Below are 27,164 nucleotides of genomic sequence, written 5' to 3' on the forward strand. Positions count from 1 at the left end.
AACATCTTTGAGAACCTGGGTCTTGCCCCAGGGAACATGTATCAATGGAAAATAAGTTTTAAAAACTGACGTTTTTTTCAGGACTCCGGAAAAAACAACCGTTTTTAAAACTTTTTTTCCATTGATACATGTTCCCTGGGGCAAGACCCGGGTTCTCAAAGATGTTTTCACAGGCATACTATAGACACCCAGCAGGTACAATATATAAATACATTTTTCATTTTTTTTATTTTTTTTATTTAAGCATCATTAAAATCACTGCTCCTGAAAAAACGACCGTTTTTAAAACTTTTTTCCATTAATACATGTTCCCTGGGGCAATACCCGGGTCCTCAAAGACGTTTTACAACAATACCTTGCATATTAGGCTTTAAAATTAGCACTTTTAAATTCGAATGTTCGAGTCCCATAGACGTCAATGGGGTTCTAAATGTTTGCGCGAACGTTTGGTCTGTTCGAACGTTCCGGTGCCAACCCGAACAGGGGGGGTGTTCGGCTCATCCCTACTGGTAATGAGACAGCAGCTAAGGGAGCATGGTGGGGTATGAGTACCTGAGATCAGTCTAATAGTCTGTGTGGGTAGCAGTAGTCAGCAGGTAGATGTGGCAGCCAAACAGGCTGGTGGCCGATGAGCTGGCACAACGCTTTGGCTGGCGGGAGACTGTGGATGTGTAACAGGGAGTTGGAGCCATATGTGAACTTGCTGGAGCTGTAGCAGTCTGGATGAGCGGGATGCAGGGTCAGACAAACTGGGTCGATAACAGTTGGGCAATTTAAGCATAAACAGCAGGCAGCGGGAAAGTCGGGTCACAAGCCAGTATCAACAATGATGAAGAAGATCGGGCATGAACAGGAGGCAGAAGCAGAATCCGGGGGCAAGCCGAGGGCAGGGCAGATAGCAGACATGCATGGTCAGGAGCAAGCCAGGTCAGAAATCAGGATCAGAGGTCAAACACAGGCAGCAGGAACAAATCACACAAAAGCTGTAAGACCAAACAGTGATGAGCCAATACTGCAGCCTTGTTTATATAGTGACAGGTACACACCTATGCCCACGTCTGTGCACATGTGCCTGGCCTGTTGCTGGCCTGTTAATGCACATATGCATATGTGTGCGCCTGGAAATGTAATTTGTGCTATGGGCAAGCCTTCCCTGATGATGAGGAAGATAGAGATGGAAAATTAAATACGTGCCCCCTCCCACATCTTACATTTCCTAATAGCTCTTCGGTGGCAAGTGTGACCACCCATTACAGTTACAGTAAGTTTCCCTCTGAATTGTGTCTGGTGCCAGTTCTGTCCAACACTGCATTAGCCTAGGAGCTAACGTTTTTTATTCCTTCAGGTCGTGCTTTAGCTAGTAGTAAGTCACACTGAACTAGGATTGTTCTACAAGGAACTTGTTCTGAAGTTGTTTCAGCTCTTGTCCAAGCAGATTCCTCAGGACAACTTTGAATGCTGAATGTAAATGTGACTAACACTAGCGATAACAGCATAGTTCCTCTTTGTGTAAAGTTGAATTTGAATAAAACATGTTTTCTTTTCCTACGTGTACTTTATATTGTTTTATTTTTTTTCAGTTCTGAAGAGGTTTGAGGTACACATCAACTTGCCAACCACTGTGGCTTCTACAGCAAAATCCTTTCATCTGGACATTTGTGGCAGGTAAGATCAATGGCAGCACTGTTTTTTATCCCTGAAGCCCAAGGCCCATGCTGCACTTATAGTCCTATTTCTGGCAGCTAGCAATCCAGACCTGCATCCAATAAAGTACAGCCGTGACAAATATACAATTTTACAAAGTCTACTACTTCAGTGTTTTTATATCTTTTTGTCAGATGTTACTATGGTATACTAAAGTATAATTACAATCATTTCCTAAGTGTCAAAGGCTTTATTGACAATTACATTAAGGTTATGCAGAGTCAATATTTGCAGTGTTGGCCCTTCTTTTTCAAGACCTCTGCAATTCATTCTAACATGCTGTCAATCAACTTCTGATGGCAACCCATTCTTGCATAATCAATGCTTGGAGTTTTCCAGTTTGTGTTTTTTTTTTGTTTACCCACCTCTTGAGGATTGACAACAAGTTCTCAATGGGATTAAGGTCTGGGGAGTTTCCTGGCCATGGACCCAAAATGTTGATGTTTTGTTCCCCGAGCCACTTAGTTATCACTTCTGCCTCATGGCAAGGTGCGCCATCATGCTGGAAAAGACATTGTTCATCACCAAACTGTTCTTTGATGGTTGAGAGAAGTTGATCTCAGAGGATGTTTTTGTACCATTCTTTATTCATGGCTGTGTTTTTAGGCAAAATTGTGAGTGAGGCAGAAGCATCCCCACATGAATGGTCTCAGGATGCTTTACTGCTGACATGACACAGGACTGATGATAGCACTCACTTTTTCTTCTCCAGACAAGGTTTTTTTTGCAGATGCCCCAAACAATTGGAAAGAGAATTCATCAGAGAAAATTGCGTAACCCCATTTGTCAGAAATCCAATCCCTGTACTTTTTACAGTATATCAGTTAGTCACTGATGTTTTTATTGAACAGTGGCTTTTTTGCTGCCCTTCTTGACATCAGGTCATCCTCCAAAAGTCTTCTCCTCACTGTGTGCCGATGCCCTCACACCTGCCTGCTGCCATTCCTAAGCAAGCTCTGCACTGATGGTGCCCCGATCCCACAGCTGAATCAACTTCAGGCAACGGTCCTGGCGCTTGCTGGACTTTCTTGGGTGCCCTGAAGTCTTCTTCACAAATGCAGTGGAAATGTTTTTATTTTTTTATGGGATTAAGTTAATTTTTATGGCAAAGAGGGGGTTTACAATTATTATTATTATCATTGTAATTATACAAGATTTATATAGTGCAAACAGTTTGCACAGCACTTTACAGCATCAGGGCAGACAGTACAGTTACAATACACATCAATACAGGAAAAATCAGAGGGCAATTAATTGCAATTCATCTGATCACACTTTATAACATTCTGGAATATATGCAAATTGCCATCATAAAAAACCGAGGCAGCAGACTTTGTGAAAATACATTTTTGGGTCATTCTCAAAACTTTTGGCCACGGCTGTAGGTTGCATGCACTCACAAAATGATGATTGGGAATTGTGATTGCAGAAAGAAAGTACGATTTCTATTCAGCCTTCCTTTGCTGATCTAGACCGAGTAAAATAGGCAGGACTTAACAATATTTAAAAAAAAGTATTTCTGATTCAGCATGCAAACCAAAGGCTGACAGGCTCACATGCGCAGAGAAATTGGGTTTCCTATAGCATAAATGCACTTTTGTGCACCTTGACTTTTCTACCTCTACCCCCCCCCCCAAAGTACTAATAAGTCATACATACATGGAACATCATTGGCCAGAAATCACCACTATCTGACAGCCCCAGTAATGTACAGCCATGGTTGAAAACATCTGCAAGTGTCCATGCCCTACTGGTGCCTCTGCATCACAATCTCTATTTGCATCATTCCAAGGCCCATATGTCAACCTTGTTGGAGACTCCTCCTACTCCCCGACTCTGCCAAGTTTTTTTGTTTGTAATGTTGTTGGAGATTTTTCTTCTCGTCTGGTAAAATCCCTGTTACTGTAACTGTTAAGGATGTCTTTATAAGAAATTCACAGAGCTACTTATTCTGTGAAACTGCATTTACATTTGTTCTGTATGATCGGAGGCAAAAATGAATGTTATTAGGCTTTTTTCTCTCCGGGTCAGATTTTTTTTTGTTATTACAGAGTAGAGTGACTTGTTTATGATTATCAGCTCCATCTAATGGCCACAATGCAGCATTTTCCAGATTCATTGTATTCTGTGTACATGGATAGCCTTCCAACAAAAATTTTTGCCCCATTCACACAGAACGCATGAAAATGCAATTTCACAGGATGAATAGCTCTGCATTTTTAATACACCCCTGTTGGAAAAGGAATATCTGAAATTGAGCACCAGGTGTAAAAAAAATACAATGACCAACTGGACAAAATTACAGCAGTTCTGATTCATCAGAGCAATGGTACTGAAGATGAATGTCCCACTAAGGTATCTAAGTTTTTTGGACTCTTCCATTACTTTTACCTAAGTTTTTTTTTTTACCTCACTACAAAGGACTATCCAGGTGTTTTTCTGGAATAATGCCACTCCCAGAATTAGCCTTACATACCTATCTGTACCCAAATAAAAGGGGAGGTATTGGCCTCTCAGACTTAAAAAAAATACTTCTGGGCATATCAGCAAATAAAGCAATGCAACTTCCACTGTGCACAGGATTAGGTGGAACTGGAAAGTGCTGTATTCCAAACTGTGGCTGGCCTATAAACTTATCGGCAAGATAAACCTTACCCATTGACACATAGATGGTACACTAACTAACAAGGTTTTATGCAGCTTGTAAATCCTGTGAATTTCTGTTGTACTCACCAGGCCACGTCTCTCCCCTGTGCATGAAACTGGATTTCAAACCAGGGATGCCATTAAATTTCCTCAAAAAGCAATGGTCCTATCCCCAACCCCAAGCTCATACATTTTTCTGAAAATATTCATTTTGGGACAGAATAACATTGGCCAGGGACACCTTTGTGGATGACAGTGCTTCACATTACTACCTCTGTGTTGGGCAACTCTAAATTTCACACCAGTCCTATACCTCCTACATTACTCCTCTGCACTATGTGCATGATAAATGCTCCCAGGCAGTCCATTCCCATTTACTGGCAGTCACACTGATCCCCAACCCTATAAAAAATGGTTCATCGGGTAAAACAAAATTGCAGACATGGGCCCGGATTCACAAAGCACTTGCGCCGTTGTATCTCGAGATACGCCGCCTAAGTGTAAATATGCGCCGTCGTATCTGTGAGCCGTGCCCACAAACTGAGACACGCCTAAAAATAGGCTTCATCCGACCGACGTAACTTGCCGGCGTATGGTAGGCGCATATTTACGCTGGGCGCATTTGCCGCTCCCATGGATTTTCTATGCACATATGAAAATGAGGGAGATACGCCGATTCACGAACGTACGTCCGTCCGACGCAGTGCGGGTAAAGTCATACGTCCGGCGTAAAGTTATGCCCCATAAAGGAGGTGTAACTCAGCAGCATCCATGCAAAGGGCTGTACCAGGGAACTCAAGCCGACGTATTTTACGTAGTTTAGGTTGGACGTGAATATGACTAGGTGTAGGTTACGTTCACGCCATAGCCAATGATCCGGCGTATGTTAGTCAGTTGTTCCGACGTGATTGTGAGCAAGCGCACTAAGATGCGCCCATGGGACAGCGCATGCGCAGTTGGCGATACGTATCTGTCTGGCGCTCGGCCCATCATTTGCATGGGGTCACACCTCATTAGCATGGCTCATGCCCACTTCCACTTACGCCTTGGAATCTCAGCGCAGATTTGGAAGCACTGGCTTTGTGAATTCAGTGCTTGCCTCTCTGCGCTGCGTCGGCGTAGTGTAAAGGAGATACGATACGGCGGCATAAATATGCACCAGTGTCTGTGAATCCCGGCCATGGAATATTTCATCCATATGTCATGGCCACTTAGATAAATTTACTCAAACATGAGCATGCTGGATGTACTAGAAGACTACTGACGCTTACAGATCATGGCCCGGATTCTCAGAGGACTTACGACGGCGTACATGGCCGAATCCGAGCCGTCGTATCTATGCGCCTGATTCTTAGAATCAGTTACGCATAGATATCCATTAGATCCGACAGGCGTAAGTCTCTTACGCCGTCGGATCTTAACTGCATTTTTTTTTGACTGCTAGGTGGCACTTCCGTCGAATTCCGCGTCGAGTATGCAAAAATTAGCTAGATACGCGAATTCCCGAACGTACGCGTGGCCGACGCAGTAAAGTTACGACGTTTACGTTATGCTTTTCCCGGCGTAAAATTGCCCCTGCTATATGAGGCGCAGCCAATGTTAGGTATGGCCGTCGTTCCCGTGTCAAAATTTTAAAAAGTTATGTCGTTTGCGTAAGTCGTCCTTGCGACGTCATTTGGAGCAATGCACACTGGGATATTTTACGGACGGCGCATGCGCAGTTCGTTTGGCGCGGGGACACGCTTGATTTAAATGATACACGCCCCCTACCCGCTGAATTTGAATTCCGCCGGGTGATTTACGCTACGCCGCCGCAACAACTTACGGAGCAAGTGCTTTGAAAATACATCACTTGCCCGTGTAAGTTGCGGAGGGGCGTAACGTAAATCAGATACGTTACGCCCGTACAATTTTCCGCGGCTGTACGTGAATCTGCCCCCATGTCTTCTGGTGCATGGTTTAGAAGCAGGGTAGATGCACAAGATGATCAGACTGGATTAGGAATACTTGAGACCCCCATTTCTAACCACAATAGTATCTTTTCTCCTGGAATTGCAGCCACTTCCAGATTGACTCTCCTCTCTCTAATTCCATGAGCACAGTGGAGCACTTGTCCAGCTCCCTTCTTCTCCTGTAGTACCTCCAAGTTTAGTCATATACCTCCCCCCTAAAATTACTCCACCCTTTTTTCTTTTACTGGGCCCTATCTGAACTTAATCCTACAGTATATATACTGTATCCCCATCTTTGACCCTTCTACACTCTAGGTACTTCGCTTACACCACTTTCTGTTCCTTTCCATTTATTTCTTATGCTACCCTGCCACTCTAGATTTCCCTCAAACTGAAACACATTTATTTAAACTCCCCATCACTGCAACCTGGTACATGCCAGCACTCTACAATGGGAGTCACCAAAACCCCAGACTTCAGCTAATATTCGCTGTAAAAAGATTTACTGGGTGACAATTTCCACTACTTTCCTAATGAACACCAGTTAAAAAAATTTTTTTAGGCCTGGAGATTACATAAAATCCCCAAACATTATATCTTTTCGAATAGCAGACATCCTAGACAATAAAATAGTGGTTGTTTAGATTTTTAGTGTGACAGTTTAGGAAACACTGGCTTCAGTTATTTCTGCATTAACTCCATGGAAAATGTAGTCAGGGAATTCTGACACTTTTCTAACAATCACTAAAAAAATTAGATACAGCAGGGCAACTAGCATATCATTAGGAGGACAGCAATTTCAGTCACCATTTTTCTTTTGGGCTTTTCATTTCTGCATTAGTTAGACCAGGGGTCTCCAAACTTTCTAATCAAAGGGCCAGCTTATTGTCCTTCGCACTTTAGAGGGGCTGCACTGTCGCCAGCTGGAGTGGATTTTTTTCCAGTGGAAATAAACATGCCATATGTGGTACTAGCGGTAGAAATAATGCCCTATTGTTGGTATCATTGGGTGTAATAGTTCCCCATTGTTGCTGCCAGTGGGAGGAATGGTGCCCCAGTGTTGATGTTAGTTGGCAGAACAGTGTTTTGTATCAGAGGGAGGAATAGTGCCCCAAGGGCCGGAAAAAGGCCACATCCGGCCCCCGGGGCGGAGTTTGAAGACAACTGAGTTAGACATAGCAGATTTATTTATGTAAATAGTACATAAACAGCCTATTTCTCATCTTCAATTTCCAGTTACACCTACGGAAAGTCAGTACAAGGTAACCTAGACATTGAAATCTGTCCAAAAACTCGTATTGTGTGTCGTTCATTATACGGATGCTGCGGTGTAATGGATGATGATGATGATGAGTACGATTCAGAAAAATGTATAAAAATAACACACGCTAAGGTAAGTGGCTTTTCTCCTACAATTACAAAAAAATGCTCCTTAAATGAAAACTTCTTGTTTTGGGAGGAGGGAAGCAAGATGTGGTTCTCAGTCAAAGTATTTATTTCCGTCTGTGATCCAAGCTCGGATATTTCCCTCCACTTTTGGCATAGCTACTAAAGCCCAAGGTTGGCTTTTTAGTTGAATTACCACTGTTACCAGCCTTAAATAATTGTTCGGGGACTTCAAAAAGTTTCTGCACTTTTATATTTTTGATGGAAACAGTGAGGGTGGGAAGAGTAGTAATTTTGTTGAGTGTCATGTGCCGTGCAGTTTAGTATAAGAGTTATATAAATTCCTGTCTATTGACTATAGAGCCAGCTAGAGCACCAGTAGTTACGGTGTGAAACATGTCAGCTGTTAATTGCATCTTTTGCTTTATGGTTTTTAACCAATAAAGTGCAGCCATCCGGATTCAATTATTTTCTATATTAGTATAAAGCCTCGTACACACGCACGGTTTTCTTGGACAGAAACAGCAAGAAACTGCTGGCAGAGCTTTCTTGCCAAGTAAACCATGCGTGTGTACGAGGCTTTGAGGTTTCTCGTCGAGAAAACTGCCCAGAATCTAGATGAGAAAAATAGAGAACCTGCTCTCTATTTTCTCGTCGTGTTCTCCTGCCAAGAAACCTGCCGAGAAACCCGAGCGTGTGTATACTTACCTGCCTCCATGGAAACCCGCACATGCTCAAAATGACTTTGACGCATGTGCGGTAGCTTCCAAGGCATAGGTAGGGTGAAGCAAGATGGTGGCAATGGCATTGAATGTGACAAACGCATGCTCGTCGTAGTCAATGACGTCACCGCGTTAGTGCCATTCAAAAGAATAGCGGTTCTTTTGAATCGTACGTGTGTACACTCGGTGGGCAAGAAAATCTTGCCAGGAATCTCGTCAGGAAAAACGTTTTTTTTTTCCTGACGAGAATCCTGGCCGTGTGTACAGGGCTTTAGAGTTGTCAAGCTGTGGTGAATATAGCTGCAAAACGTATAAAAAAAAAGTGCGAAATCTTTTTGAAGAATCCTTGTATATATTACTGTGGAATATCCCCTTGAGAGTGCACAAAAACAAGCATGCTGAATTACCTGCACTATACCTATGGGTTCTTCATATGCATATAAAGAGACCTTAGGTATGTGACAATTGAGGCTTGACTGAAATGTTAAAGCAGGAGTTCACCCGAAATTTTTTTTTAACATTAGATTGATGCTCATTTTGTCAAGGGGAATCGGGTGTTTTTTTTTAAATCGAAGCAGTACTTACCGTTTTAGAGATAGATCTTCCCCGCCGCTTCCGGGTATGGTCTTCGGGACTGGGCGTTCCTATTTGATTGACAGGCTTCCGACGGTCGCATACATCGCGTCACGATTTTCCGAAAGTAGCCGAACGTCGGTGCGCAGGCGCCGTATAGAGCCGCACCGACGTTCGGCTTCTTTCGGCTACTCGTGACGCGATGTATGCGACCGTCGGAAGCCTGTCAATCAAATAGGAACGCCCAGTCCCGCAGCCCATACCCGGAAGCGGCGGAGAAGATCGCTCTCTAAAACGGTAAGTACTGCATCGATTTAAAAAAAAAACACCCGATTCCCCTTGACAAAATGAGCATCAATCTAATGTTAAAAATTAAGGGCCAGATCCACATAGCGAGGACGCAGGCGTATCTACTGATACGCCGGCTTACTTTCAAATTACCCGCATCGTATCTTTAGTTTGAATCCTCAAACCAAGATACGACGGCTTCTGGGTTCGATCCGACAGGCGTACGGCTTCGTACGCCTTCGGATCGTAGGTGCAATACTCCGACGCCCGCTGGGTGGAGTTTGCGTTGTTTTCCGCGTCGGGTATGCAAATTACCTTTTTCCGACGATCCACGAACGTACACGCGGCCGTCGCTTTCTCTTACGTCGTCTCTAGTCAGCTTTTTCCGGCATATAGTTAAAGCTGCTATTATGCGGCGTATAGATAGACTTGCCATGTTAAAGTATGGCCGTCGTTCCCGCGTCGAAATTTTTTTTTTTTTGCGTAAGTCGTCCGTGAATAGGGATCTACGTAAGTCACGTCTAAGTTCAAAAAATGAGGTCGTTGCGACGTCATTTCGCGCAAAGCACGGCGGGAAATTTTGAAACGGAGCATGCGCAGTTCAATCGGCGCGGGGACGCGCTTCATTTAAATGAATCATGCCCCCTACCCGCCGACTTGAATTCCGCCGCCAGAAATACACTACGCCGCCGTAACTTACGGCGCAAAATCTTCCTGGATTTGACTTAAAGCCAGGTAAGATACGGCGGTGAAGCGTATCTCTGATACGCTGCGCCTATCCAATTATATGTGGATCTGGCCCTAAGTTTTCCGGTGAACCTCCACTTTAAGCTTGGCCTATGATATCTAAAAGGATTTAGCCTTTTTTTTTATTTGTAATAGTGAATGAATACAGTATGAAGTTTATATCTATATGAAAAAGTTTGTAAGCTTGTTTCCTCTTCCTTTCTCCTAAATTGTTCCTCCATTTCTCTCTGAAATGTTGCACCTTATCTTTTTCAAATGCATTTGTCTATACTTTATACACTATTGACACTTTCAGCATGTCCTTTCCTTTAGACTGACAGTAAGGGGTGTCTATCCAGGGAGATCGACCTTCATGCTTTCAATTTCTCAGATGATGATCAAACCAGGCACTTACAGATTGTAGCTACACTGACAGAGGATGGCACAGGTAAGAATTTAGAAAATAACTATTAAGCCCCATACACACTATCAGTTTTCCTGCTGGTTTTCTCAAAACCATGTAGTACAAGGACCTGCCTGATTGCATTCAAATTGAAACGCTTAAGGTTTGATCTCATATTAGATGGTTTTGGTAAACCTGAAGAGAAAACCATCAGGAAAACTGATAGTGTGTATGGGGCTTTAACTTAAAAATGCACTAGCCGAGAATATAACAGCAAATCTCTGTCTTCCAGGCCACAAGGAGGAAGCATCAGCTGAGCTCCAACTCAGTACTAGTAGAAGCGATAAGAAAATTAAATTTGAGCATACTGGACTGTTATTCCAAAGAGGAGTTCCATTCAGTGGCAAGGTATAGAGCAAATGAAAATTAAGGAAGAAATACAGAGTTGTTATCTTGTAAAATCGGTTTACCACATGTGTAAATACTATTGATTATGAAAATGTGCAAATCATTATTATAATATGTTTAATTTCATTTTTAGACCCTGCTTCAGGGAATAATGCAGGGCTAGTCAGGCTTAGCCTTTGCGCTATGGTAAAACAACAAATCCTATGCATCTACCTCTGGGAGTCATGCTTGTGGTCATGAGTCTTACCATGCCTCACTGGACTTCACAGTTGAAGTGAAGAAAAAAACCCTAATTTGGTGTGCATCAAGCGTAAGGTGATGATACGGATGCACCGGTATTAGATGTGCCACCGCCCCGATATTGTAGAATTGAACTAAGGACTAGTGAGTTGGGCTTTGAAGGCACACGATACAAAAATTGTAGAAAACTAGAAAAATTTATTATAGATATATAAATATCATAGAAACCGTTATAAATAAAAAATCACAAAGTGAAGTTCAATTGACAACTGGTTTACCACACACGGTTCACATACATTGTATAGTTCTAACATAAAAAGCTTAAGATAAAAAGCATAATTATAAAAAACGTTATATCACAAGTGACCAGATGGTTGTCCAGAGGACTAGGAGGATTTGCTCGACATGTTGCGCGCTTTATGGAATTAGCGCTTCCTCAGGAGCATAGATATTTCATTAAAGGGTATCCCGCGTTGGTGGTAATCAACGAACGGTCTTTTATTGGCCTATCACTGATTGTAATTCACAAGGAAATTTGTTTCAACCAGATAGGAGAGTATAATCATAAAGAAAAAGCAGAACTAAATTGCATGCGGTGGTATGGCAGTTGATTGCTGGTAAGCAACGAACAATGAATCTGATCCAGGTATATGTTCACACACCCAGCTAGTGCATACAGTGTATTAAATCGGACATAGAAAAACAGATGGGTAAATCTGTCTAAATAATCGCCTACCTAACTGACCTTAGTCCATGGGTATGGAAAGGATAATAGGTAAGGGCGTTAAAGTCCTTAGTGTTGCAGTACAGTGTATAGCTGAGTGTGTCCCTGGTAACAGAGTAGCGCCAGTAAGGACTTTAACGCCCTTACCTATTATCCTTTCCATACCCATGGACTAAGGTCAGTTAGGTAGGCGATTATTTAGACAGATTTACCCATCTGTTTTTCTATGTCCGATTTAATACACTGTATGCACTAGCTGGGTGTGTGAACATATACCTGGATCAGATTCATTGTTCGTTGCTTACCAGCAATCAACTGCCATACCACCGCATGCAATTTAGTTCTGCTTTTTCTTTATGATTATACTCTCCTATCTGGTTGAAACAAATTTCCTTGTGAATTACAATCAGTGATAGGCCAATAAAAGACCGTTCGTTGATTACCACCAACGCGGGATACCCTTTAATGAAATATCTATGCTCCTGAGGAAGCGCTAATTCCATAAAGCGCGCAACATGTCGAGCAAATCCTCCTAGTCCTCTGGACAACCATCTGGTCACTTGTGATATAACGTTTTTTATAATTATGCTTTTTATCTTAAGCTTTTTATGTTAGAACTATACAATGTATGTGAACCGTGTGTGGTAAACCAGTTGTCAATTGAACTTCACTTTGTGATTTTTTATTTATAACGGTTTCTATGATATTTCTATATCTATAATAAATTTTTCTAGTTTTCTACAATTTTTGTATCGTGTGCCTTCAAAGCCCAACTCACTAGTCCTTAGTTCAATTTCACAGTTGAAGTACTGAAGCTGCATACCCCTGCAGTAATGAATTGCTTTGTTTTTGTGCTTATGTGGATCAACATAAAACAGGTCTCCATTTCTTTAAGCACCCCTCTGCACACCCCAACCACCACACACATCACAACACCTCTACCTATTTTTCCAAAATTCACTCTTCATACATCCTTTCCTCTTTTCCTGCAGGAAAGCAAGACAATTTGATTTTCACAGTGAATGACACTGATGTTATTTTGTCAGTACTGCTCTCTATAGCATGGGTGCTCAACCTGTGGCTCTCCAGCTGTTGCAGAACTTCAAGTCCCATCATGCCTCTGCCTTTGGGAGACATGCTTGTAACAGTCAGTAGCTTGCAATGCCTCATGGGAATTGTAGTTCTGAAACAGCTGGAGAGCCACAGGTTGAGCACCCATGCTCTATAGTATCGTACTGTAAGCCCAAGCCAATGTGGTGACCTTCCCCCAGGAGGTTTGTCCTAGACATGTTCAATTCGTTTTTTCTTCAAAATTCTGCTTATTCGTTCATTTGGAAGCATCTGAATGAACAAAAGACTATTTGACAAATGTTTTCAAAAACAAATTCTCTAAAAGAACGAAAATTCGAAAAAACAAAAATCCCAAAATTTGAAAATCTGAAAATCATAAAGAACGAAAATCCGAAAATAAGAACGAGGATACGAAAAAACGGAAAGCATTCGGATAATTTAGGTTTTTTAATTAAATTATTAACCATTATTTTAGTTTTTTTATTATAATTTATTAATAATACATTTTAATATTACTAAAAACTATAATAATAGTTATAAACTATTACATTTTAGATATTGGAATTTCCTTTCAAATTTGGCTGTTATTGAATGTAACAAATAAACGAGAAAAAAACAAGTTAAATAAAACAAAAAATAACTGTCTTCTACCCCAGCATAAGATTGCCAGAAATGTTTCTGCATTGGACAGTGTTGGGGACAAGGCAGATATTGCAGTAAGCTGTATTTTTTAATGGCTGGGCATATTTTTTATTTACAACTGGAGTTATAGCCAACCTAAGCATTTATTTGCTTTTGGTGATATGTAATTGCTCTTACAGCGGGCCTTACATCACCAGATTCCTCCATTCACAAAAGGGAGATAGATTAAGGACTCCCCTCTGCCAGGGCATTGTATTCTGACAGCAGCAACCAATGCTGTCAGAATACACTGATCAAAAAATGCAGTTGATTAGCTGCAGAAGCTGGTTGACAAAAAAAAAATTCAACATGTCCCTTCGCCCACACACTGATCGAAAGTCCATGTTGGACTGGCTGAAGTTTAATCAGTGTATAGCCAGCTTAAGCCTATGGTGTCAATTACTACTACTAGCTATTGTTATAGATGTAGTATTATCCTTGACATTTCCTGAGGAGTAAAATTCAATATGGTGTGCTAAGGAAATTAAAAATGCAATTAATATTATTCAAAAATAAAAAAACGATTTGACAATCCAATATAGCCTCTGTAGTGCCTTACTTCTCATTGGAGATATCTTCTGATTTCAGCACTTTCCCTCTCTCTACTACATTAACAAACCAAGCCCAAATATACTATTACACTACTTATTCAACTTTGCAGCTCAAAATTATTTTTTTCGCCATCTGTGTCTCATAGCCAAACAGGAAGTGAGAGGAAACCCCTGGAAATTAGGGGAATTCCTTAGGTATTCCCAGGTCACCAGCACTAGTGTCCCCATTGGAGGATTTCCCCTCTATTACTTTTCTGGGGACAACCTAAAATTTGGGATTTTCTTTTACTTTAACTTTCCATTATAATGGTAAACAGGACAGTGAAACAGGTGAAACCTCCCTAATGAGGGCACAGTCAGCAATAAAAACTTACAAGTGATCTAATCCATGTCCACTGTCCAAAAAAAAGTTTTGGCTTTAGTTATATTTTAATAGTAAAAAATCATAGAAATTTACAGTGTGTATATATATATGTGTATATATATATATATATATATATATATATATATATATATATACACACATCCATATACATCAGGCCCCCCCCCCTCCCGCTTCTCAATTTCAATTTCAGACGGCAGCCCCCCCCCGGTTCTCTGCTCCAGGTGCCTACCAATGCCGTAACGTGCTGCAGAGACAGTTTCAAGGCGGGGCCAGGGGTGGAGCTAAAGGAGGGACCAGGGGCGGGACCAGGGGTGGAGCTGAAGGGGGCCCTGTCAGGTAGGCTGTACGGGGGCCCCATGATTTCTATCAGCGGCCCTGATATACATACTTAGAGCGCACACTGAGGAGAAGCAAACAATAGCTACAAACTTTGTTAAGATTGAGGCCTCATAGGATGGGGGGGGGGGGGTTGGTGTATGTGAGCCACTGCACTGTGCGTCGCCTCAGTGTAATAGTATATCTGGGCTCTGTTTGTTATTGTAGTGTAGAGAGTGATGCCGTGTACACACAGTCATTTTTTGTCTTGTAAAAAACTTTGTTTTTTCTCATGAAAAAAAAACGACGTTTTTCAAACTTCATTTTAAAAAACGACGTTGCCTACACACCATCGTTTTCTGAAAATGCTCTTGCAAAGCACGGTTATGTACAACAAGTACGACGGCACTCTGTTCCATTCAAGCTCGTGTCATAACTTGCTTCTGAGCATGCGCGTGTTTAAAAACGTTAAACGTCGTTTTAGCCCACACACGATCATTTTTGAGTACTGCCACAGATAAAAGAGCACGCCTGTCCACAGACTGTTGACCGGTTGACATTTCTCAAAATATATCAGTCCTGGATTAGCAGCAGCTATCAAACCCCTGATACTGATGTCTCTGATTAAGTGTTATTGGGATATCAAATCTCTGCAAGACTGTCAAGGCTGCCTAGCTTTGTGGGTGTTGATTCTATCTTGAAGTATTTTTTTGGTATAGGTTTCATTTTTACAATTAACACACAAGAACCAATTTTTCCACACCTGTTTGACAGGTACATCTAATATATATTTTTTACAGCAAGGTCAATTCTTTCTTTCATCAAGAATACCTCTAGAAGGTTATGGGGTGAAGGTACCCCAAAGCCCAATTTTGTCACAACTGTTTGACATGAGCATCAAATTTTCATTTTCTACAGCAAGACCAATTCTTGCTTTCATCAAATGTACCTCTAGGTTATGGGATGAAGGCACCTACAACGCCCAAAGACCAATTTTTCTGCAAATGTGTTACAAAATATTGTAAGTAAGTCTGGATGTTTATGTCAACTTTCTGATCAAAAATGTCCTTCTCTCTCCCACAGATTAAAGTGACTGATGAGGATAATCAACCATTGGCTAATGTGTCTGTGGCAATAGTATCAAATGAAGATTCTAAAAAGCTTGCAACACTAGAAACCGACAAAGATGGAGTGGCTTCTTTTACAGTTAACACTGATTCATGGGATGACGGTGTAGGATTATCTGTAAGTTACTGCTATACTCATGCACATTTTTACAGTATATTGTATTCATAAGCAGATCTTTAGGCTGCATTCACTGAGTGATTTTTAGGCATTTTATTTGAAGTGTATACAACATTTTTAGAAACGGAATACCAGCATGTATTCAAGCTTCAAGCATTGTTGTTTTAGCCTATGGAAAGCACTAGAGATAAGAGACCAGCTCTTACAACCAAAAACAAAAGCCTGCAATATGCCCGTAAAAACAGTTAATTTCAAAATTTTTACAGTAGGTGTTTCTATTAAATTCTATGAGGCCAAAAACAAATCTGGGCCAAAGCTACCTCAAAATAGTTCATGTAGCTTTTGGAGTGTTAGGTGTTGAGCTAGAGGCATCTCGAGCTTTTGGTCGGGAATCCTGATTGTGTGTATGCTATATCAGACTTTTTCCAATAGAAAAACTGCTGGAAAAAGATAGAGAGCAGGATCCCTTTTTTCCCATCAGGAAAAAAACTGATCGGAATTTCTGATCTTGTGTACAAATCCCAACACGCAAAATTCCGACACATGCTCGGAAACAAATCGACGCATGCTCAGAAGCATAGAACTTAATTTTCTCGGCTTGGTAAAGTCTTTTGCGTCACTGCTTTCTTGCCAGTCAAAAGTTCACCGAACCTTTGTGTGGCCGTGTGTATGCAAGACAAGCTTGAGTGGAATTCCGTTGGGAAAAACATCAGTTTTTTTTCAGATGGGAAAACCGCTCGTGTGTACGGGGCAATAGTCTTCATGTGTGAACAGTCATCATTGAAATATGTGGGATTTAGGATGTTGAGAATTTTGGAGCTTTGAGCTACAAAATGCTCAGATGTGAATGGGTCCCTAGTCAGGCTAGCTTCCATTGTTTCTACATCTTTGGTTTCTGCATTGAGCAGGAGCCAGATGTTGGAACAAGTGTTTGTGCACTGGTTTAGAGACACAGGCTGGATGCATGGGATGTTGGGATTGTGTTTAACACAAAAGTGCCAGCCTGTAATACCCCTTCATAACCAGGCTAGTTTTAATTTCCAGTGCTGTGATACTTTGACTGACAATTACTTGGTCATGCAACATTGTACCCAATGTTTTAATATTTTTTTTTAAACAGATAGAGCTTTCTTTTGGTGGTATTTAGTAATTATTTAAAAGAAATTCACTATATAAAAAGGAAAAAAGACCAAACTTTTTAAAAACAATCCATATTGAAAAAATATATATGTGGCAATCAAAGATGGTACAGAGCAATCACAACAAAATGTTACACATGATGGTCAAGAGATAATCCAAGTCAGCCTACACCTTTTGTGGGCCACTCCACTTCACCAGGACCGTATATATCATATTCACAAAGTTATTCAGTCACAGGTACAGTAAATTGTAATTGGAAGAGAAAATACAATCATTATATAGGGACAACATCCAAACGAGGATGTTTTAAACCTTGCATCATCAAAAGCTGTCCTTTAAAAGCAAGTTACTGTACCTGTGACTGAATAACTTAGTCAACACGATGCATACAGTTCCGATGAAGCAGGATGGCCCGCAAAACATGAAGACTGACTTAGGTTATCTTGTCCATCATATGTGACACTACAATGTGATTGATCTTTACCATCCTTGATTGCCACATGTGACACATGGTTAACTGTTTTTAACCACTTCTGCCGCAAAAGGATTTATCCACTTCCTGACCTGGTCATTTTTTGCGATATGGAACTGCGTTGCTTTAGTTGACAATTGCGCGGTCGTGCGACGCTGTACCCAAACAAAATTGACGTCCTTTTTTTCCCACAAATAGAGCTTTCTTTTGGTGGTATTTGATCACCTCTGCATTTTTTTTTTTGCGCTATAAACAATAAAAGATTGACAATTTTTATAAAAAGCAATATTTTTTACTTTTTGCTATAATAAATATCCCCCCAAAAATATATAAAAAACTATTTTTTTCCTTAGTTTAGGCTGATATATATTTTTCTACATATTTTTGGTAAAAAAAAAATCGCAATAATTAAATAAATAATAATAAAAAAAATTGATTGGTTTGCGCAAAAGTTATAGCTTCTACAAAATAGAGGATAGATTTATGGAATTTGTTATATATATATATATATATATATTTTTTACTAGTAATGTCGATGATCTGCGATTTTTATTGTGACTGCGACATTGCGGTGGACAGATTGGACACCTTTGACACTATTTTGGGACCATTGACATTTATACAGCGATCAGCGCTAAAAATAGCCACTGATTACATTGTATAAATGTCACTGGCAGGGAAAGGGTTAACACTAGGGGGCGATCAATGGGTTAAATGTGTGTCCTAGGGAGATGTTTCTAAGGCCTTGTACGCATGGTTTGATTGTTGGACGACCGAGCGTCTGGTTTTTGTCAAAAGCGCGTGTGCAGGATTTTGTCTAGCATACTAACTTTCCGCAAATTGTCATTTGATAAACACGAATGTAGTGATATACTATGAGTATAAAGAGAGGAAGTTAATTTCTCAAGCGCCACACTTTGGGCTCCCTATGCTAATTTTGTGTTAGTAGAATTTTGGTGAGCGTTGATTTGCAATTTTCAGATCGTACAGAACTAATGTCTTTTAAAATACGTTTGGCATAACTACATCAGAATCACCACAAAGCAGCTTTTATTAATATCCCATTAAAGAAGATGAGAATGTGCGCTGCATTTCAACATGTCATCAATTGCCATGTCACGAATGGTAATTCTAGATCACGAATGGTAGTTTACAAGACCGAAACTCTTCCCAGTCGTTCCTATATTCCGAGCATTCGTGGTTGTACTTTCGATTTTTTTGTGTGACGATTTCTGTACTGACCATCCGAAAATCAGATGTTGAGTTCACATCCAACAAAAATTTTATAGCATAAACATCCAGCTTTTGTCTGATGTAAAAGTCCAATTGTCTGTCGAATGCACCATACTAAGGCTGCTTTCACATTGGGCAGCGGAGGTGCAGTGACGGTATATCCGCGCTATTTTTAACGCCGATATACCGTCGTATTTACCGCTATATTCGGGCGCTAGAGGTGAGGTTTTAACACCCGCTAGCGGCCTGAAAAATTATTAATACCGCCCGCATTGCGGGCGGTATTACCGCGGTTTCCCATTGATTTCAATGGGAAGGCGCGGTATTGGAGCGGTAAACACCCCGCTCCTATACCGCTCCAAAGATGCGGCTAGCAGGACTTTTGGAGCGGTCCTGCTACCACACCACAGGTACAGTAAATTGTAATTGGAAGAGAAAATACAATCATTATATAGGGACAACATCCAAACGAGGATGTTTTAAACCTTGCATCATCAAAAGCTGTCCTTTAAAAGCAAGTTACTGTACCTGTGACTGAATAACTTAGTCAACACGATGCATACAGTTCCGATGAAGCAGGATGGCCCGCAAAACATGAAGACTGACTTAGGTTATCTTGTCCATCATATGTGACACTACAATGTGATTGATCTTTACCATCCTTGATTGCCACATGTGACACATGGTTAACTGTTTTTAACCACTTCTGCCGCAAAAGGATTTATCCACTTCCTGACCTGGTCATTTTTTGCGATATGGAACTGCGTTGCTTTAGTTGACAATTGCGCGGTCGTGCGACGCTGTACCCAAACAAAATTGACGTCCTTTTTTTCCCACAAATAGAGCTTTCTTTTGGTGGTATTTGATCACCTCTGCATTTTTTTTTTGCGCTATAAACAATAAAAGATTGACAATTTTTATAAAAAGCAATATTTTTTACTTTTTGCTATAATAAATATCCCCCCCAAAAATATATAAAAAACTATTTTTTTCCTTAGTTTAGGCTGATATATATTTTTCTACATATTTTTGGTAAATCGCACCAATCTGTGCCTGATGGGCTGCATTGGAGGCCAGAGGAGAGATCTGGGCTCTAAAACACCCCAGGTCTTTCCATAAATAGGACCTGTCATGGCCTATGCTATCACAAGGAATGCTGGGCCAAATCCACAAATATCGGGCGCAACTTAAATCTTCCGATTTAAGTTACACCGCCGCAAAATTTCTCCCTAAGTGCCCGATCCACAAAGCACTTACCTTGAAATTTGCGGCGGTGTAACTTAAATGTGTCCGGCGCAAGGCGTGCCGAATCTAATGGGGCGAGTCCCATTTAAATTAGGCGCGCTCCCGCGCCGGACGTACTGCGCATGCTCCGTCGGGTAACTTACCCGACGTGCATTGCGCTAACTGACGTCGCTCCGACGTCATTTGCTTAGACGTTAACGTAAATGGCGTCCAGCGCCATTCACGAACGTCTTACGCAAAGGACGTAGAATTTAAATTTCGACGCGGGAACGACGGCCATACTTAACATGGCTTAAGAGAACTAGGGCTCAGCCCTAGTTTTACGCGGCGTAACTCGACGTAAACGACGTAGATTTAGAGCGACGGGCCCGTCGGAACGTTCGTGGATCGCCGTAAGTGTTCATTTGCATATTCTAGGCCTGCCGCAATGGCCTCGCCACCTAGCGGCCGGCCTAGAATTGCATCCTTAAGATCCGACAGTGTAATTCAATTACACATGTCGGATCTTCTGCCTATCTATGGTAAACTGATTCTGTGGATCAGTTCCATAGATAGAAACAGGGATACGACGGCGTATCCCTTTTGTGGATTACCCCCGCTGTTCCTCCCAATAAAAGTGACAAAAAAAAAACAAGTCCTAACATGCTCATGTTCATATGCGAATGCATGCATCGGTCCCTCATGCATATGTAAACGGTGATTGTGCCACACGTGAGGTATCACCGCAAACGTCAGAGCGAGAGCAATAATTCTAGCTCCAGACCTCCTGTGTAACTGTAAACTGGTAACCTGTAAAGGCTTTTAAAGTGTCACCTATGGAGATTTTTAGGTACCCGTAGTTTGGCGACATTACACAAGTGTACGCAATTTTAAAGCGTGACATGTTAGGTATCTATTTACTTGGTGTAACATCAGCTTTTATATTTTAGCAACATTGGCCCGGATTCACATACATCGGCGCATATTTATGCCGCCGTAGCGTATCTAATATACGCTATGCCGACGCAGCGCAGAGAGGCAAGCACAGAATTCACAAAGCACTTGCCTCCCAAACTGCGCTGGGTTTCCTCGGCGTAATCCGGCGTAGGTGGAAGTGGGCGTGAGCCATGCTAATGAGGCATGACCCCATGCAAATAATGGGCCGAGCGCCAGACAGATACGAATAATGAATGGCGCATGCGCCGTCCCGTGAACGCATCCCAGTGCGCATGCTCAGAATCACGTTGGAATGAATGCCTTAGATACGACGGATCACTGCCTATGGCGTGAACGTAACCTACGCCCAGCCATATTCACGTACAGCGTAAACGACGTAAAATACGACGGCTTGAGTTCCCTGGTCCATACCTTTACATGGGTTGCGCCTCATATATGGGGAATAACTTTACGCAGGATGTACGACTTACGCAAACCGCATATATAATGCGCCGGGCGCAAGTATGTTTGTGAATCGGCGTATCTCCCTCATTTGCATATGTGCATAGAAAATCAATAGGAGCAGCAAATGCGCCCAGCGTAAATATGCGTGTAGCGCCCCCTTACTTTCAGTATGGGCACTATGCTAAAGTTAGTGGGGAATGGGAGAGTTACTTTGCTCCCATTCACAATTTGTTAAATTGCAGGGCTGCTGTCCTTTCAGAACTGTCTTGTAGGTCAGTCTGCGTTTCAGGGGTGCGTTTCCACCTCTGGGCGGCAGTTGGCGCTAGAGGGGTTGAGGCAATGTCACTTTTGCCCAGCAGCCAATTGGAGGAGTTTTTCCCTCGCTGGGCATGCTGGGGAAGGGTGTGCTCTTTTCGTTTCTCTCGCGGGGTCCGAGTTCCATCCACCTTCAGGGACCCCGCCACCATGGCATACCTGGCCGGAGTTGCGCACCATGCGGAGCTTCATCTTGATGTGGAACGGGGCCCCAGCGACTTGCTGGGTCCCAACCTTTGTAAGAGGATCCTAAGCTGAGAGCTGAGAGCTGTGCGGTGGGGAGTCGGGTCAGGGAGAACCCAGAGAGAGGTTATCCAGGAGGCCTGAACGAACCATCTGGGATCTGGTCACCACGATACTGACAGGTATGTTGCAGCTGTCAGCTGGTGACCTTAACTGAAATTTACTGGGAGGATTCGCTCAATCCAATTATAGCATCTTGAATCGCTAGGCCTGTGGCAGAGGTCCAGAGTCAGGCCTGTGGCAGAGGTCTGTTCCCCCCAGCGATCTACAAGTGACACTTCGGCTGCCAGGCTTGTGGCAGAAGTCTGTCCGGGGGGCACTTTACCCACTCTGGCTGGAGTGGCGATGAACTGATCTCATTTATATTTAGAGCAGGACTGGTCTTCTTCATATCCAAGGCCTGATACTCAATACGCCGATCCCACAAACAACCAGCGGCTCCTGCGGGGGTAGCGCTACATGCGCATACGATACGATACGACGGCGTAGGCAAGTTACGTCGGTCATAGGAAGCCTATTTTTAGGCGTATCTCAGATTGTGAGCACAGCGCATAGATACGATGGCGCATAGCTACACTTACGCAGCGTATCTCGAGATACGTCAGCGTAAGTGCTTTGTGAATCCGGGCCATTGGGTATGATATTGTGTTTTTGTGCATTAAAATTCATTAAAGCACATTTTTTCCAAAAAATGTGCGTTTAAAAAAACAGCTTAGCAAGTATCGGGTGATATATAAACAAAATATGCAACACCCAAGCCTCTGTGCTTCTCTGTGCAATGCAGGCAGATTATGGCTGCTGGGAGACGTCAGCAGGGTGCATACATAGCTTCCTGAAAACAAGTATAGACTGGCTCTTGAGTTATGTGAATATCAAAATGCCTTGATGGTAGGATGTCATTCTGGAGAAATTGGATTCGCTCATCCCTACTAAAAATCACATATGACTGCCCCGTGTCCAAGTATGCAGATTAACATTATTATTGCTGGGGGAGAGGGAGAGAGTACTGTACTGTCCTCCTAGTTCTCTCCTCCTCTCACTCATGTTACCCATTCTGTGAAAAATTGAAAAAGTGACAAATGGCTAACCATGCATGATGTGTAAATCATATTGATTGTCTTCCGTCATTGGGGAAATGCCAGAAGGTTCCCAGGTCTGATAAACGTATCAAATACTTCACCCTGGTAACTGAATCAAAGCCTAAAACCATTTATTTTCTATCATTCATAGGCAGTATTTCTAACTAACGAAGATGTTGATGCAGACCTGGACATCGGACACAGAATGTTTTTCGATGGTATGATATGGCTTCAACACTACTACTCTGAAAGTCAAAGCTTCCTGAATTTGGAAAGTAGAGGCACAGATGACCTGCCATGCGACTCTGATCTGTCAGTGAATGTGGATTATCACATCAATAAGGATCAGCTGGATAGTAAAACAGACCACATCTCATTCTTCCACATTGTAAGTTTCACTTTTCTTGTAGCATTACGGATGTAAAGACATTATTTTATACAGCTGATAAAAGTATATACATGTACAGAGACTGGTGGTCCTTCTGTGGAATGGTGGTTTTCATATAAACTACTGTAGGGTTGTCCTGACGAGTACCGATACTTTTTTCAATTACTCGCCGATACTGATTACCGATACTTTTTTTTTTTATGTCATGTGTCAGTATTTTTTTTTATTTTACAATTTACATTTTTTTAAAAAATTTTGTTGTTTTTTTTACAATGCTTTCTGGGGGGGGGGGGGGGGTGGATGGTGTCAGTGTGTTTTTTATTTTAATTTGTATTATTTTTTACAATTAATTATTATCTCACCAAAGCCCTATTGGGGGTCTTTGGTGAGATATCGGGGGTCTTAACAGACCTCTAACATCTTCCCTTTGAGACAGAGAGAGGGACTAAGGACACCGATTCCCCAGTCTCTTTCTCAGCTGCACTGAAAATGAATGGACAGGAGACAGAGGCCCCTCCTATCCATTCATAAACTGAAGCATCGTTAACACAGGTTACGATGTTTCAGTTATATGAATGAACAGTCAGTGATCACTGACTTTGTTCATTCCGAAAAGGTAGGAGCCGGGTTTAACGGCTCCTACCGCCGCTCTCCATCCTGACAGAGGGGGACATGGAGGGTGACACCAAGCACGGAGGGGGGACAGGGAGCATGGAGGGGGAGAGCAGAACAGAGGAGGACAGCAGTGGCACAGATGGGGGACACGGAGCATGGAGGGGGAGAGCAGAACGGAGGAGGACAACAGCGGCACAGAGGGGGGGCACGGAGCATGGAGGGGGAGAGCAGAACCGAGGAGGACAGCAGCGGCACAGAGGGGGGGCACGGAGCATGGAGGGGGAGAGCAGAACGGAGGAGGACAGCAGCAGCACAGAGGGGGGGGACGGAGCATGGAGGGGGAGAGCAGAACGGAGGAGGATAGCAGGGGCATGGAGGGGGGACACGGAGCATGGAGGGGGAGAGCAGAACAGAGGAGGACAGCAGCGACATGGAGGAGGGACACGGAGCATGGAGGGGGAGAGCAAAACGGAGGAGGACAGCAGCAGCACGGAGGGGGAGAGCAGCACGGATGGGGGAACTGGAGGAGGATACAGGGGACAGTCAGGTATCGGGTGAAGCATCGGAGCATTTTCCCCCGAGTACAAGTACTCGGGGAAATGCTTGGTATCGTTACCGATACTAGTATCGGTATCGGGACAATCCTAATATAAATGGCCATACTGAAATATGGGCAGACCATTTTTTGCAAATTTCCTTTATTTATTTTTCCCCTACAACTTTTGGTTTGTAAACCAAACTATACATTTTCTGAAAGCAATTTGTACGTCCACAGGGGGCTGTATATCATCAAGAAGGAGATTATTTCTGTGCTCAAGAGTCAAACATGTTTGCATACAGCTATGGGCAGTAGCTTGTACAAATCAATTATAGCAGGACAGACACCATGGCTGTACGCATGTAACCGCACACCTGAATGGTTAGGCACATATAGGGATTTATGAGCAGCACAATTTGCACCCAGAATGTAAGATTACATGTGTACAGCTGCAGTATCTCTTAGCCTGTCATTTATTTGCACAAGCCGGTGTTGCCTCTGTTTTCAGGCTCCATGCACACTGAAGCTAAAAAAAAACTATAAAAAAACGCCAGTAGCTTTGCAGGGAGCCTTTCATCGTTTTTTAGCGTTTTTGCAATAGCTTTAATCAGCGTTTTTCAGTGTAGCTTTTTTTTTACTTTTTTTTTCCAATGGATAAAAAAACGCAAAAAAATGCTGGTGTCAGCGTTTTAAGCGTTTTATGAGCGTTTTTCAGGGTTTTGCGTTTTTTTGCGTTTTTTCCCGCCGTAAAATGGCACTTTGAATGCAAATTTTGGGCGTTCAGAAAAAAGCCAATAAATTTCAAAGCTCATTAACACTAAAAAACGCCCAGGTGTGCATGGGCACATAGGTTAACAATTTGCATCCAGAATGTAACATTACATGTGTACAGCTGCAGTATCTCTTAGCCTGTCATTTATTTGCACATGCCGGTGTTGCCTCTGTTTTCAGGCCCCATGCACACTGAAGCTAAAAAAATATATAAAAAAATGCCAGTAGCTTTGCAGGGAGCCTTTCAAAGTTTTTTAGCGTTTTTGCAATAGCTTTAACCACTTAATCACCGCCTCATAGCTGAATTACGGCTATGAGGCTGTAATTTCAAAAGTTGCAAAAAGTTGCAACGACCGCCATTGTATTCTTTAGGGTCTTTTCTAAAAAAGCATATATAATGTTTTGGGGTTGCAATACCCCTACCCCCTGTGCAATACTCTGCAATACCCCTACCCCCTGCGCAATACTCTGCAATACCCCTACCCCCTGTGCAATACCCCTACCCCAGGGCTGGACTGGGACAAAAATTTGGCCCTGGACTTCATCCAGACTGGCCCACTTTGACAGGTCTCTCCCATGGCGGACGGACAACTCCCCCCCCCCCCTGGCCACCCACACCCCCTCTCCCCCTTCACTAGCCACTAGCCTTTCTAATTTATTAGAGTAGAACGGCTGGTACTGGTACTCTTATAGGCAGTACCAGTGGGGAAGGTAGACATTATTTCACCCGGGACAAGATTAGGCAGAAGTGAGAAGCTCCCAGACCATAGCTGTTGAGTCAGCTGTCTGTCACCTCCCCCATGCTCCTCTGTCGTCCCCCCTGCTTCTTTGGTCCTTCCCCTGCTTCTCTGTTCCCTCCAGGTGAGCGCTGCGGGAAGGGAGAGGAGGTGAGCGCTGCGGGAAGGGAGAGACAGAGGAGCGAAGGGAGGCGGCGGTCTGCTGTCACTGAAGCCGGCCCACTGAGCCATCGGCCCACCGGGAAACTCCCTGTAGTCCCAATGGCCAGTCCATCCCTGCCCCTACCCCCTGTGCAATACTCTGCAATACCCCTACCTCCTGTGCAATACCCCTACCCCTTGTGCAATACTCTGCAATACCCCTACCCCCTGCTCAATACTCTGCAATACCCCTACCCCCTGTGCAATACCCCTACCCCCTGTGCAATACTCTGCAATACCCCTACCCCCTGTGCAATACTCTGCAATACCCCTGCCCAATACTCTGCAATACCCCTACTCCCTGCGCAATACTCTGCAATACCCCTACCCAATAATCTGCAATACCCCTACCCCCTGCGCAATACTCTGCAATACCCCTACCCCCTGTGCAATACTCTGCAATACCCCTACCCCCTGTGCAATACTCTGCAATACCCCTACCCCCTGTGCAATACCCCTACTCCCTGCGCAATACTCTGCAATACCCCTACCCCCTGCGCAATAATCTGCAATACCCCTACCCCCTGCGCACTACTCTGCAATACCCCTACCCCCTGTGCAATACTCTGCAATACCCCTACCCCCTGTGCATTACTCTGCAATACCCCTACCCCCTGCGCAATACTCTGCAATACCCCTACACCCTGTGCAGTACTTTGCAATACCCCCTGCGCAATACCCCCTGCGCAGTACTCTGCAATACCCCCTGCGCAATACTCTGCAATACCCCCTGCGCAATACTCTGCAATGCTCCCCTGCGCAATACTCTGCAATGCTCCCCTGCGCA

At 42.9% G+C, this 27,164-nt stretch overlaps 1 protein-coding gene across 1 annotated transcript in view; it reads left to right on the forward strand.

Moving 5' to 3' along the window:
- Positions 1 to 27,164, forward strand: part of LOC120946920 (alpha-2-macroglobulin-like protein 1) — a 174,381-nt gene that overhangs the window by 22,598 nt on the left and 124,619 nt on the right. Inside the window, exons 7-12 of the mRNA XM_040361744.1 lie at positions 1,581 to 1,665; positions 7,539 to 7,695; positions 10,331 to 10,445; positions 10,693 to 10,808; positions 15,859 to 16,020; positions 23,279 to 23,515. Of these exons, the coding sequence (XP_040217678.1) occupies positions 1,581 to 1,665; positions 7,539 to 7,695; positions 10,331 to 10,445; positions 10,693 to 10,808; positions 15,859 to 16,020; positions 23,279 to 23,515 (872 nt within the window). The remainder of the gene's footprint in view (positions 1 to 1,580; positions 1,666 to 7,538; positions 7,696 to 10,330; positions 10,446 to 10,692; positions 10,809 to 15,858; positions 16,021 to 23,278; positions 23,516 to 27,164) is intronic.

Source organism: Rana temporaria, chromosome 8, assembly GCF_905171775.1.
Source record: "Rana temporaria chromosome 8, aRanTem1.1, whole genome shotgun sequence".
In the NCBI taxonomy this organism is placed as follows: Eukaryota; Metazoa; Chordata; class Amphibia; order Anura; family Ranidae; genus Rana; species Rana temporaria.